The following is a 14,055-nucleotide window of genomic DNA, read 5'->3' on the forward strand; positions in this document are numbered from 1 at the left end:
AAGTACACAGAGCAAAATGTAATCAATTTCAAAATTGGTTTTGATTCCAAATTCCTTTCAGCACAGCCAGCACTCTAATCTAAAGTCCTTGCCCTTGGATTTTGAGTAGTTATAGGGAATCTTTGGGAGCATGACAGATTAAGGAGTGAAGATCAGCAGTGAAGAAATTATGCAGTTCTTTTCAATAACTTCCACAAAACCAGAATTTCACTTGTAGATAACTGTGTGCATGTAAAATAACTAATAATACAAAAACCCCACCAACCAACAACCCACCAGTAAATACAGTAGCAAAGAGAATGATAAAAAAACCTACTCAGTCTTTCCTGAATCTCTGTCAACACAGAGCACTCACACTTTCCAGAGGACTGATAGCTGGCATTATTTACATTATTTCTCTCTATCAATCAAACAGCTAGATCAGATCAATGACACAAGACTCGGGCATGTGCATTTATAAAGTCTACCTAAAACTTATTTCTGATTAAAGTACCTGTCGCTCTCTGGCCTTCCTCACTCAGTTCAGGTACCGAGGAGCTAGCTGCTAGCTTAGAGACAGAATTTAACATAGCTTCTCCAAAATAAAAGCTTGAATCAGTCAAACAGAAAATCATTTATCTCTAGTTTTCAACACATTCCAATAACTTATACTTCAGATGGAACAAAGGCAAACTACGTCCCCATCCAGAAAGACCTCCCTTAGACTCTGAAATTTCTGAAAGCTCACACTAAGATGAGTAATTCTAGATAAAACATCAAGATAAAGCCTTGGGGAAAAAAATTTTGAGCATAGAAGGATGGAGTCCTCCCCTGTCTCTATCATTCTAATTTTTAGTATTCAAGTACTATATATTAATACTTTAACAATATCAGCTCTAGATATTTTCATTCATACAGCATCTTGTCATGATATATATGTTTTCTTTCACAGTTCCAAACCTTGTATTAGGTGTCTATCCAATGCAACAGGTCCTAGGGATGAGAAATACCTATTTCTTTGAAGAATATGAAGCAACTTCTAGAAGTCTGGTTTAAAATTTTTGTGTAGGCAGATTAAATATTCTTACCAGGGCTGATTAATTTTCCTTTTTTTCAGCTTGGTAAAAGTATCTTTGACTTCTTTACATGTCATGGCTCAGTACTGTAATTGCAGTTGCTATTACATACTATTTTAGGACAAGGTGCTTACTTTTAGCCTGTCTGAAGTTATTTCTTACTGAAGAAATATTTGGGATAAAGGCCACCTGGGTATTCACTTTTATTGCAGTTAAACAGGCTTCTCCTGTTTACTGATTAATGAAAGCCAAGCAAAATTATGACTGTGACAGGGAACACAACATGTACACACGTTGTACAAACAATGGGGAGGACTAGAATACATGGTTCTTTTTTTTTATTATTGCTAGGCAGGTTTTATATTGCTGTAGATTCTAGGTACATGGGGCTTAGAAACTTATCAAGACAAAACCTGGTAATGCTGCTTAAAAGTATTTTAAATATCTGTAATCACAATACTTCTGATATAAACAACTATGAAAAGTAAAGGGTTCCTGAAGAGGCAAGAATTGCTTTTAGGTGAAAATAATAATAATAAAAAAATCACTCTCATCTGTTATGTTGATACTCTCATAATAGGCACTACGGAAAACTTCCTCATTTAAGCAAATATGGAAATTTACTACTTCACTAGGAATCCTTAAATTGCACCTACATATTCTTCTTCTTAAGGAAGCCAATTGCAACATTTAATAAAAACAAGCTTGATATGTGTAGAAGTCTACCAATTAACAAAGCAGGGCCTTTTTATTTATTAAATCAACAAGTGATTCACAGTCATGAACCAGCAGTGTGAGAAATCACAAGATAAGCAGGCAAGAATTGGTAATCGTGCAGCTAAAGGCACCTAGAGAGACAGAATGCAACATCAGCTTTTCTCAAAACCTTCAGCAACTATTTTTCCCTGCTTGCCTGATGCCCGTGCTTTGTAAGTGCAAGCTTGTTAGCACTGGGTCTCTTTTTAATATTTGGGTTTGGCTCGGTGCAGCTTGTGGTACTTTTAATGATGGGATCTGTAACATTTACAGCACAACAGTCTACAGATGGTCCTGCAGCTCTCCTGGTTACCCAGCCAGAGTTGCTTTGTCAACTTGTATTACATTTATCCTTTGCTAGAGCAGTGTCACATGCTCGAGGCTTTTAAAGCCACTGCTACATAACACATCCCTCCTGAACAATATAAGATTATTATGGCCAGATACGTTGTCATTCAAACACAGCCTCCTTTCAGACATCCATCTGCCAGGGTGATGGGAATAATTCCAGAAAATTTTTATAATGCTGTAAGAGTGAGATTTTCAGCACATCATTGTGTCAAATCACATCTCTGTCAAAGTACCAGAGTCTCTTCCTGCACTTTGCTGTGAAGAGCAAGTTAAATAGTAACTTGCTTCCTGTTCTCATTTAAGACACCTAGAAGGCACAGAGCATCCTGATCTTTTCACAGGTACCAGCACTTGCTTTGCTAATAATTTTGTAGCAGAAGCACCTACCCTATTTTTTTAATTTGGGAAATTTCAAGTACCAGCTGATATTTGAAGAGAAGCATGTTTAGCTGATGATAGCAGTAAAATTTGCAGAAGCAGAGGTAAAAGGTAATCCTTTTTGTTACCCAACAGACTTTTTTTCCTCTGGAAGTTTAAATCCAGTTGGGAAACTGCAGGATGTCAGTATTTCTCTGGAGTGTTCTCAACTGTTCACACAATAACAAAGTGGTAAATTATGAAGTTATTTGACATAAACATACAGGTAGGAAAAAATTCAGATACACTTTCTTATAATTCCAAAATGACAAGATCAATTAGCTGCAGGTTTCCATACGGCACACCACCACATTTCCATATGTACACACCACTGCAGCATGAAACCAACCTATGGAGCATGCCATTTGTTTACTGTTTAACAGAGGCAGAGCAACACCTCAGTCCAGCCTGCAGAGAGACAGCAGGCAGAGCTGCAGAAGGCAACAGGTTGAGTTGAGCTGCAGTACCAGCACCTTGACATGGGCAGAGGTGGTGGGCTGCATCCTTAGGTGGGCAGCTCCCCTCCTGTGGGTCACAGTGGATGTACATTTCTAGAGCAGGAAGGTGTCAGACTCAAGACAAGAGGAGGTCTGGAGTCTGAGATTGCTCTGGTTATAGTTACAGAGGAGAAGCATGAGGCCTGAGTCTGGGGACCTGGAAGGTGAGTGACAATATGAGTGGGAGAACTTGAGCTTACCCCAGACTTGCATCTGGCTGGAGAGAGAGGTCCTGCTCCAGCTGGTGCACTGGTGACATTTGGGAGCTCTGTATTGACACTTAGACTCAATCGGCCTTGTTGACTTTAAGATACCTTAGTGAGTCCAAGTCCAATATTGAAGCTTGTAGCCATTTCAGTAACATGGCATTCTTCATCTGTCAGAGCTCCCCAAGCACAGGTTACTCCATTTCTGAGGTGAGTAGGTGCTTTAGGTCAGAGCATCAGAAATTTTCCGTTCCCCTGCAATCAGTGCTGCCTGCCAGGCACAATGGTGTAATCACAGCACAAACATCCTGAACCTCTGGTGAGAGACTTGCCATCCATTAATGATCTAGTTTTCTCCAGCCAACACCGCATTTACTGGGGTCTCAACATTTATGTCATGTTTTTTCCTGCCTTTTGCTTTTACTGGCCAAATGGCTGTGCCTCTGCTTCCAGCAGGGCTCAGTACCTCAGGCTCTTTGCATTAAGAGTAGCCAAATTACGCAGCAGCAGCAATTTCCATGCAGGTGCATCTACTTTTCCACTTAGCCTTTCTTAGGTATTTTTCTGTTTTTGTGTTAGGAGAAAGAGCACGGCACACAGATTGTGTGAACTGTGCTACCTCCTGCACTTGTTGCAAACTTGATAAAGAAAACCACCCCAGAAGGGGGTAAACCCAAATGCTGGGTCATCCCACAGTGAGGACAGCTGCCCAGATGAATTTTCACTTCTAAGAGCTTAAAAGGTGCTCTCACAAAATCCCAAACTCTTCATTGCTGTGTTGTGCTCTGAGGAGGAGAAAAAAAGCCTGATGGGTTCCTTTGCATAAGCCTGCTCTCCAGCTGAGAGCAAGCACACAGGACTTGCTGTACTTCAGAAAATTACTTCCCAACAGCACATGAAAATGCTGGGCCTGGGTGAAGTGAAGTGAAGTGAAGTGAAATGAAGTGGCTTTGCCAGAGAAAATTTTGAAAATAAATGCTTCTGTAGTGTCTTGACAGCCAAAACTGGTTATGAAGCATGGTTGTTCTTGTCTAATTTGCTTTGTCATTGCAATTTTCAAGTTTTCTCCTCCAATAGAAACAGCCTAATGTGATTTTTAAGATCATACTGATAAAAGCCATTTATGTTTTCCTGTGACTACCAGCTATATAGGAAGATAAGCCAACACTTGCTTATCTGAGTGGCCGAGACACTGGTAAGCCCTGCCTACCTATCTGAACCTTCACAGTGTGTCAGAGCGATTTTCCTCATGGTTCTAGCGATGTGTCTAGAATTACAGTTAATTAACTTGCTAAAATACACTATAATAGCTCTCCTGTTTGTAGGGTAAAAATTTAAACAGAATTAATTATCATCTTAAGTTTTTCATCGTGTATTACTAACACATTTTAAAATATGCTTAGATTTCTAATATTTTTGTTGTTGTTGTTAATGCAGAGGAGCATTAAGCCATTCTGTTATTTGGTCTCCAAATCCCACGGTGCCTGGTAATGGAACTTTGAGCACTGAAAGAGGAAACTCAGCTGCATCACTGGTTCAAGAAAAGTCTGACTGTGGCAGCACAGAGTTTCTCAAGCACCAACTCATGAGGCTGCTATGGGTTTACTTGAGCTAAAAGCTTGTGCCAGGATGAAATATCATAATAATTAAAAGAGCCAACACCAAATGTGTGTTGAGTGGGTCGGACAACCTTTGTTACCTGAGAGGAAAGCAGAGGGGAGAGCATCCTGTACCTCCGGCCTGCCCAGCACCAGGCTGGTGGGTGCCACAGCCCCTCACACCCTGCAGTGCACACACCACCACAGCTTCCCGTGGACATTTAAGATGTGTCTCACTTCCTCAGTTGCTCTGTTCCAGGCTGGGAAGTGCCAGGAGTTGTGGGACCGTGGCAGGAAGGCAGGAGGAGGGGAGCAGCTGCAGGAAGTGGGGGGTGGATGGGCCCAGGGGGACAGAAGCAGCTGCCGGTTCTGAGGGCAGCTCAAGAGTCAGCTGAGGCCAAAGGTGCCAAGCAAAACCTAATTTCTGGCTGAAGGGTGTTAATAACCATGGTTACAAGTACCCAGTGCTTAGTGTGGAGATTCAGCTCCACCTCTTTTGTCTCTTTTTAAGTAAAGATTACCTTAAACAGAAGTAAATGCTTGGAGGACTCTCTCCTCACCAAAGCTGATGGGAACTGCAGCTGCTCGGCAGCACTGCCACCCCAACACAGTCAAAAGGCTTCCGCAGTGCAGCAGTTGCCAAGGGGTTGGCTATTTCGACTTTTAAGCAGTGTTCCTGCCATATGCCCTGCATGTGTGAAAGGTATCTTCTCTCTAACCAGCTTTCACACTCTCCTCAACTCACCACTGTCCCATTTGCAGCCCCAGGGGCCTTTCTCCAGCAGAAAGGCAGACGCCAGAAACCTCACCCCTTCCCAGCCCTGCACTGCAGCAGAGGCCGCTACATTCCCACAGGCAGGAGCTGCACCCCAGCTGTACTCACTTTTCTGATGTACTCGCGTGCCTTCTGATGCTCGGCTATTTATTTGTGGGACCCACAAACTACAGACCAGAGCCTCCCACCCCTCCCTAGAAAGACCCGCAGGAGCACAAAAGCCCCAAGCTGAGGGGTGAAAAAGCTGCCAGCATGGCTATGACCACAACACTGCCCAGGCAAAGAACTCACAGAACCCCCAGACGTCCTCATGCCATGGCAGCCCTACAGCAGCAACTGCATTTCTGCACCTATGGAGAGGCCCCCACACCCTGAGGGATGGCAAAGCTGCAACCCCCAGGCAGCTGCCTCAGCATCAGGGCTGCTATGTGGAGGGTGAGCAGGGCTCACATGTGAGTCAGCTCCACAAGAAGATGACTGAAATCAATCTCTGACTTCAGCAGAACATGAATTTCTGAGGATGTCTTTTTATGCACTCTCACTGCTTTCACAGTGAAAATTTTAGTCCTGGCTGGCACAGGGCATGGCCCTCCTATGGACATTTCATACACAAAGTAGCTCACAAGATTTACTGGCAGCTGGCTCTTGTATGCCTGGAAACAAAAATTTTCATTTGTGTTCAAGCTTTTGACTTGATAGCATAACAATGTATTAATCTAACACTTTTGCTCATTCACGAATGGATTTTTAATATGGAAAACACAGAAGATGAAATTTAAGTATCAGAACTTACATGCTTTGAATGCCATCAAAGTATTTCCATGTAAAACTTTTTAAACTGATATGATTCCATAGTAAGAAATTCTTGCTCCTTTTAGAGTTGAAAAAAGAACATATAAAACCCAAAAACCTGTTTTCTTAACAACCTAAAAATCTTCAAATAAAGAATTTGCATATTATCATCCAAATGCATGAGCCTCATTATTTACATCAGACTTATACATATAAAAAGAAGTCTACCAGAAGACTAAGTGTGTGCATATTAATGAAAGGTCATTTTACACAGCTCTTCAAACAACAGTATTTAATAATTTTCACTTCCAAATCACTTTGTAGCTCACCAGAATTTTCTGGTTTTCTTTAAATATAAACCCAAACATTCTTAAAAGCAGCAGTTTATATCCACAGGTTTAATGCATAACTGATCCTCTTCAAAAAGGGAAAGCCCATGTGTTATGTGAAATACTTTCTATTATTATAATGAAATACAGCAATAAGAGCTGGTATTTCCATAAATTCTCTTATCCCAGACTAACTTTTAAAAGAAAGCATTTTCACAAAATCTTAACCTTCTTTTACAAAGCATGATATATTGGACTTTTAACTTGCATTTATAAAATGACAGGTTTCTCAACAGGAGAAAAAAAAATTAAAATGTAATCTAAGGAAAGTCTGTGCCAAATTCTTTCATCTGCAAAAAATAGAACATTTCTGAGATGTTTCTTATACTTCTGAGGTACAACTCAGAAATCAAGAACTTATTTACTACAGAGGAAACAGTCAGTGGGAGGGTGGTGAGACACTGGCACAGGTTGCCCAAGGAGGTTGAGGTGCCCCCTCCCTGGAAATGTTCAAGCCCAGGTTGGATGGGGCTTTGAGCAACCTGGTCTGGTGGGAGGTGTCCCTGGAACTACATGATCTTTGAGGTCCCTTCCAACCCAAACCATTCTGTGATTCTTTGATTCCAGGGATACAATAAAGAAGCCTGAACATTTCTGGATGCATGTTGCAAAAGCATAACTGCAAACCCAAACAGAATTCTAATTCCTTATCACTCATTTCCTCCTGTTCTCCTAACTCTGCTACTAACTTCACAAAAAATATGGAAGTAATCTAGAAATCTTTATTGCTGGAAAGCTACGATGGCACTATCATCTTTTGTATAAAAATACTTTAATGCAATTATTTGGAAATGTTAAATAAGAGCATTTCAGTGATAAAATATTTTATTAATGCTTCCGTTTGAGTACACTGAGCAATGTATTGGGGCTTCAAAGAAAAAAATCTTAAGTTTCACTATCTGAGCTTTAAATCTCATACACCACTGTCACAAAAAAAGCACAACAGAGGAAATCAGCCCAACAGTGAGGTTCTGCATTGCCAGCTGAAACCCATAAAGCAAGATCTGGGTATGGTGGAGTGTGCATTTTATATGTCTATGCATATAAAAAAGATTAGAGAAGTCTGCCAACTCTGTGTGAATGTGACCAGCCAACTGAACAACTGGCAAGCAAGGTGTTTAGCTTGAGACATGACTTGTGTGGGCCAAACTCTTAACATTTGATGAGATGACAAACAGATCCTTTGTGTGTTTTTTTGTTGGTTTTTTTTTTTGGTCACTCTGAAGCATCACTAATATCACTCACCTACTCACTTCACCCTGTGCAAAAATATCCATTATTTAAACATTTTAACAGAGATTGCTGACAAGGTATAAGATACTCCATTGCTTGTAAAGAAGACAAAAATAGAAAGAGAAAAAATGAGAGACCTGATTTTGAATGGATGAGAGCAAAGAGAGAAACTGGAAGAAACTAAGTAAGCATCAGGTTCAGTAAAGTGATGAGAGGAAAGTACTCCTCAAAAGCAGGATTACAAAGTCTATCCATCCATAAGCATAAAACATAATGCAGCAAACAATACATAAAACCAGCAAATGAATCAATGTCACACAAGACCCTTGTGCATGAAATAATACAACTTTTTATTCATGTTTTATAGATTATTTTTTATTTTTCCTTTAATAATGCATATTCTGTTCACTCTGTGCAAAATTGGGGACAGAGGTGGGCGTTTAAATCATCTAATGAAAATCAAGCTGAGATGAACATTCAAGTTGAGGGAGAGGCCTATCAAACCCAGGAAAGCTAAAAAGCCACAGCTGCTCAAGACAAAGCTGCTTTCAGCTGTGCCCTTTTGTCCTGCCACTTTGCACAAACCTGGCTCTACTGACTGAGCAGCTGTACACTGAGAGGTGACCTCTGCCCGGCACCGGGGACAGGAGTTGTGGTGGTGGTGGCTACATTAGGGAGACCTGGCTTGCAACCAGCTCCAGTCAGTGTGTGGCAAAGAAAGGCACAAATCATTTGCAAAGACCAGACTTCTGTTGGTTTGTTTCCTTCTTGTAAATCCATTACTGTACACAATGTAGGTTTAAATTGTAGGGGGCTTGGGGGACATAAAATTGCATATTTATCAGAACTCAAACCCATAACAAAAAGTAGGCTGTTCTATCTCAAAGCAAAAAATAATCCCTCCAGTCCCAACATTAACATTCATTCCTGGCTATATGCAGTACAAACATTTTTAAAATCTGTGACAAAAGACAATTAAAAACCAAAAGTCAAAATCATAAAGCTTGTAAACAGATAATCTGAAATACAATTTATTTATGGAAAAATATCATCAAAATAGTACCACTATGAACTAAACTGCCTGAGTTTTCATTTCACCTAGGATCTTGAAGTAAAGAGCCTTTAGCACAAGGAGATCAATTTCAGTCACAACTAGTGCCACACAGCACTGCTTCAGGTGGAAATTTTGTCCTTGCTGTTGGTATTTCTGTTGTGCTATCAAAATTGTTGTGCTAATCCTTCAAATAAAGGGATGTTGAGGCAATTCTTTAATCATTTGGCACAAAGTTATTTTGGCTGGGGCATAAATTTGAGTCTCAGTCATGAAAAATAATGCAACATTCCACCTATAAAGTATTCACTTTGATTGAAGAGCTTTCTTTATGTCATTAACTTCCATCTGAAAAGGAAGAAAAAGGTGATGAAATTAGATGCTTTGAGAAACTGAGGCACAGCTGATTTCTCTTAAAAAGCACATGTTCCATCTTTCCACAGGTGTTGAGAAGGGGTTTTATCCTACTCTTTTACCACAGATTTCACAAATGATGGTGACCTTCACAGCTGCATAAAATGACCACTCATGAGCTTGACAAGAATAGTCATTGAATGTACCACAAGACCTTTCAAACTCTTTAAATTACAACAACAAGCCCTACAGCTTGCAGAATGAGCACTGTTTCCATGCAGCAGATGCTGCACTTAGACCTGGCACAAGTAAACTGACCTGCTGATAATGAGCACTGGTAGCTGAGGATCAAAACCTACTTTCTCTCTTACAGGCATGGTTCTTCCTTTAGGGAAGGTGTTTGCCTACAACCATCAAACCAGCATCCAGATGCCTTCAGAGCTTTGACTGATGTAGAGCTGCGTGGTAAAAGGAGGTGGCTAAAACAACTGCCTCTCCTAACTTTACACCTGCCCCCTCTGACAGACACAGGAAACCCTTGGGCAGGGGTATTGGATGTACTGAAACTCACCCTTGGTGCTCAACTGCACCGTATCATCAAGGCAGTCTTCTTTACTACGTGGACTGAGAGCTGGGCAACTTCAGGACTATCAGAACACTCTTAAACCAATGCAACTTTTGTTTGTTGAGCTCTTCATGTGAAGCTCATCATGCCACCTTGGCTAGCATCTGACCATTTACCAGCATAAGCAACATCTGAACTGGAGTAAAAACATTCAGCTATGAGGTGACCGAGAGGGTGATCAAGCATTGGAAGGGGCTGCCCAGGGAAGTGGTGGATTCTCCGTCCCTGGAGATATTTAAAAAGAGACTGGATGTGGCACTCAGTGCCATGGTCTGGGAACTGCAGAGGTAGTGGATCAAGGGTTGGACTTGATGATCTCAGAGATCCCTTCCAACCCAGCCAATTCTAGGATTCTATGATAAGATCATCATTTTAAAGCCATCAATGTAGGTTTTTTCTGTAAAGCCATTCTTGGAAGTAGAATACAGACCTCTATGTAGCTTGGCCTGTTAGACTGAATCAATAACCACTATCAAAAATGTTCACTGATTTTATCTGAATAAATTTCAGCTTTATTGAACATGAATTCTGTGTTATTAGAAGCCATACTCCAGTGTGGCTGCACCAATTAAGTCCTACAGACAGCCCTGAAGCACAGGCACTGAAAACCCCCAGTTCTGCCACCCTTTGCCATGTTCCTAAGGACTTCACTGAACAGCAACAGCACAGTGAAATTACAAGTCTGTTTTCTGTCCCTAGGAGAAGTACAGTTGACCTACAGCATAAAAATACAAAATATGATCAATACTAAACCACTTATCCAGTACACCACTTTCCAAAATCCAGGAAAGCTGTTTCAGCAACATTCCATGTTGAAGCAGCCCAGCCAATGATCCTAGCACAGACTCACCCAGGCAGGGCAGAGTGCTACCTGCCAAAAGACTAAGCACAACATCTAGAGCTATGGTACCAGTAACTGGGCCCTTAGTCAGAGCACCTTCTCTTACATTATTTGAGGTGCTTTAGTAAAGACAACCTGGTTACAGTCTGTAAAGCCAACCTAAAACCCTTGCCATATGAAATAACAAATCGTACCAACACTACAAAATAAGAAGCTTTGAGAGATGTTATTTCAAAAGATCTGATTTCACTTATGACAAAATCAAACTGTTAACACTGAGACTAAAAAATATCATAGTTTCAATCCCATACTGTGTTTAATTTTATTTTAATTTGTCTACTTATGCTGAAAATTTTTAGATAATTATCAAGCTTTGCAGTATGAACCCATAATTGCAATATATATAAAATACAGACTGACATCACTATAAAGGGAACAGGTATATTCAGAAATGTTAGTACTTTTGATTCACTGGAATCTAACTATATCAGCAGAGTTTCATGTCCTGTACCTGAGGCTAAATCAAACCTGTCAATTCTTCCATTACATGATAAATAATGTTAGTACCTGCAATCGTAGACGGATTTTCTTTTCTTCATCCAACTCAGACAGCAACTGTTTAATCTCTTTTCTGTTAACAAAAATGCAAAATAAGATTGAAATTAAAATTATTGAACTAGTAAATCACAAAAGATCACCTCTTCGTGACATATGCTCCCTGCTTCACTGGTTACCTTTATCCTTCTGAACAACTAATTAAAGTCAGGATACACTTCTCCACTGTATGCTATAATAGAGAGAGAAAATCCTTTTATGTAAAGGTCAGAATCCCCCATGCCCTGTATGCTAATGAATAATTATATTATCCCCTAACAGCCCCGCATCTACCAGCTTTGCTCTGGACCAGCTGAGCCAACACTGCATCAGCACCCAGTTCCCTTTTCTTCCAAACAAAGTGCAGATGGATGAGCTGTTGGGGGTTGTAGTAACTGATAACACAAAACCTGCCCATGCTACCAGGTACTTGGGTCACTTAAAAGCTGTTTATGCCAGCAATACAATGTAACCTTCAACTTAATTCACAAGACTTCATGATTCCAAATAGGGATTCTCTGTCATCCCTCTCTGGAAGGGGAACATTGCTATAAGGAGCAGACACTTTCTCATGTTCCCACTGTGTGATCTCACCTTAAAACAGAAGTCAATAGGTGGAAGCACCCCTTGGAAAAAAGGCCAGGGAGACCTGAGAAGCAGGGGGCAGCCCAAGAGGTGAAGCTGTGGGGCTTGCTGGCTGAATCCAGCTTGAATCGTGCCCTCCCGCATCTTCTCCCAGACTCCCCGGACACTTCTGCTCTGCCACACTTTTTTTTTTTTTTTCCCTTTTCCTTTTCTTGCCTGAGCTACACACAGCTGACAAGGTGAGTAAAAGATCAGCTTACAAAACATAAAATATTCTTAGGAACAGCAAAAGCTACAAACCAGCCTGTTTCCCTTAAGAAATCAGAAGCTTAAAAAAAGAAAAAAAAAAGTGCAACTCTAAAACAGTAAGATTCTGGGTCATAAATACAAAGGTCTTCAAATGTCTCAGTCACAATGACTCTTTCTGCAGTACAAGCTTTCTGAGAAAATGTCCTGTCAAACAAAAAATTGATTTAATAATTTTAGGAATTTGTAGTAATTTGCACTACAACTAGAACAAATTCAACACTTATTAAGATCAATGCACATAAATTTGCAGGTCGTTGCTGGCAAATTAAAAAACGTAAGAACCTATTTGGCTGCTTATAGCTTGTAGCTTTTTTAACACTCCATAAACATCTGCTAAAGTCATAACACAGGGGGAAAAAAAGCTATTACAGATAGATAGTGCCAGTGGTTTTTTTCTTGAGCTTCTCATCCATCTGTGCATGTGTTGTAAGGAAAGAAGGTGAAAATCACTCACAAACTCAAAGGCAAACTGAACACAGTAACACACATGAAGGAAAGCTCAAGAAGAAATTTCTACCAACATGCATGAACGAATGCATCCCACATACAGCTGTCATTTGCATTACTTACTTTTGTTGGTCTTTCATGGTTTCAATGATGGTTTTTAGCTCCTTAATTTGTGTTCTCAGCTCCTCCAGGGCAGTCTGGCCTTGGCTCAAGTGCTCAGTCTTTGGCTTTCCTTCAGTACCAAACAGGGATGGGGAATTTGATCTGTGGCTTGTTGTTCCCATAGCAATTGAGTGAAATCCAGGTGATGGTGAAGGGGATAGTGATGGTTGCACATTACTACCACTAGCCAAACCTCCTGGCTTTGGAGGTAAGGAAGTTTTATTATCAGACACCTGCAACAAAAAGAGTAACATTTAAAATCTTAAAATAAAAAGGTTTATGAAAATATGACCTCTAACAAATACCAAGTGTTTTGCTGCTCTTCAGTAATGTTGAAAGTCTGTGCTCAAACATGAACAATTTTGGCCAAAACACGGTAGGTATAACAGTCATTTTCTTTGGACATGAATGTGAAAGGTGGTCTAAGCTTGGACATGGAAATTCAGACCACTTCATTAAGACTTTCTACTGCTGCAATAACCAAGCTCTCAGACCCAGTGAAATGAACCACAGAAAGATGCTAAATGTTTCTCTCAGAAGTTTGTGGGAACATACCTAAATCCATGGACAGAACACATGACTGCATGGCTAAGAATCCAACTTATATTTTTTTGCAGATAAATTTCTAATTGTCAAATAACCATTGAAGGAATCTCCAACACTCCATGTTTTTTAAAAATTAAAAAATGTGTTACATGTTGCACTTCGCATTACAAAAATATCAAAATAAGGTTTAAGTCCCAAGCTTAAAAACATAATGTATTAATAAGAAATAAATGTACTGTACTGTTTTCTGTTATCTGAAGCTTCTGTGAGTCCGCTTAACTATCAATGGCTCTTCATTCCTCCAGGAACTTAACAAACTGCAGCATGAACCTACTTACTCTGGAACCTCATGGCTAACTGAGAATGATCCCACGCTTCTTGAATTGAAATCTAGTGCTCTACCTATGAGACAAGGTACAGAAAACCTGAAGTCTACTTACTATACATGACCAGCTGCATCACTGCATACCAA

At 40.3% G+C, this 14,055-nt stretch overlaps 1 protein-coding gene across 11 annotated transcripts in view; it reads right to left on the reverse strand.

Moving 5' to 3' along the window:
• Positions 1-8,395: 8,395 nt before the first annotated feature.
• The window catches only part of SH3KBP1 (SH3 domain containing kinase binding protein 1), a 221,591-nt gene continuing 215,931 nt past the window's right edge, over positions 8,396-14,055 (reverse strand). For all 11 annotated transcript variants that reach the window (XM_071749422.1, XM_071749486.1, XM_071749412.1 and 8 more), the window contains 3 exons: positions 12,999-13,270; positions 11,508-11,571; positions 8,396-9,468 (listed from right to left, as the gene is read on the reverse strand). In XM_071749422.1, coding sequence (XP_071605523.1) covers positions 9,427-9,468; positions 11,508-11,571; positions 12,999-13,270 — 378 coding nt within the window. In that variant the 3' untranslated portion in view covers positions 8,396-9,426. The remainder of the gene's footprint in view (positions 9,469-11,507; positions 11,572-12,998; positions 13,271-14,055) is intronic.

Source organism: Heliangelus exortis, chromosome 1, assembly GCF_036169615.1.
Source record: "Heliangelus exortis chromosome 1, bHelExo1.hap1, whole genome shotgun sequence".
In the NCBI taxonomy this organism is placed as follows: Eukaryota; Metazoa; Chordata; class Aves; order Apodiformes; family Trochilidae; genus Heliangelus; species Heliangelus exortis.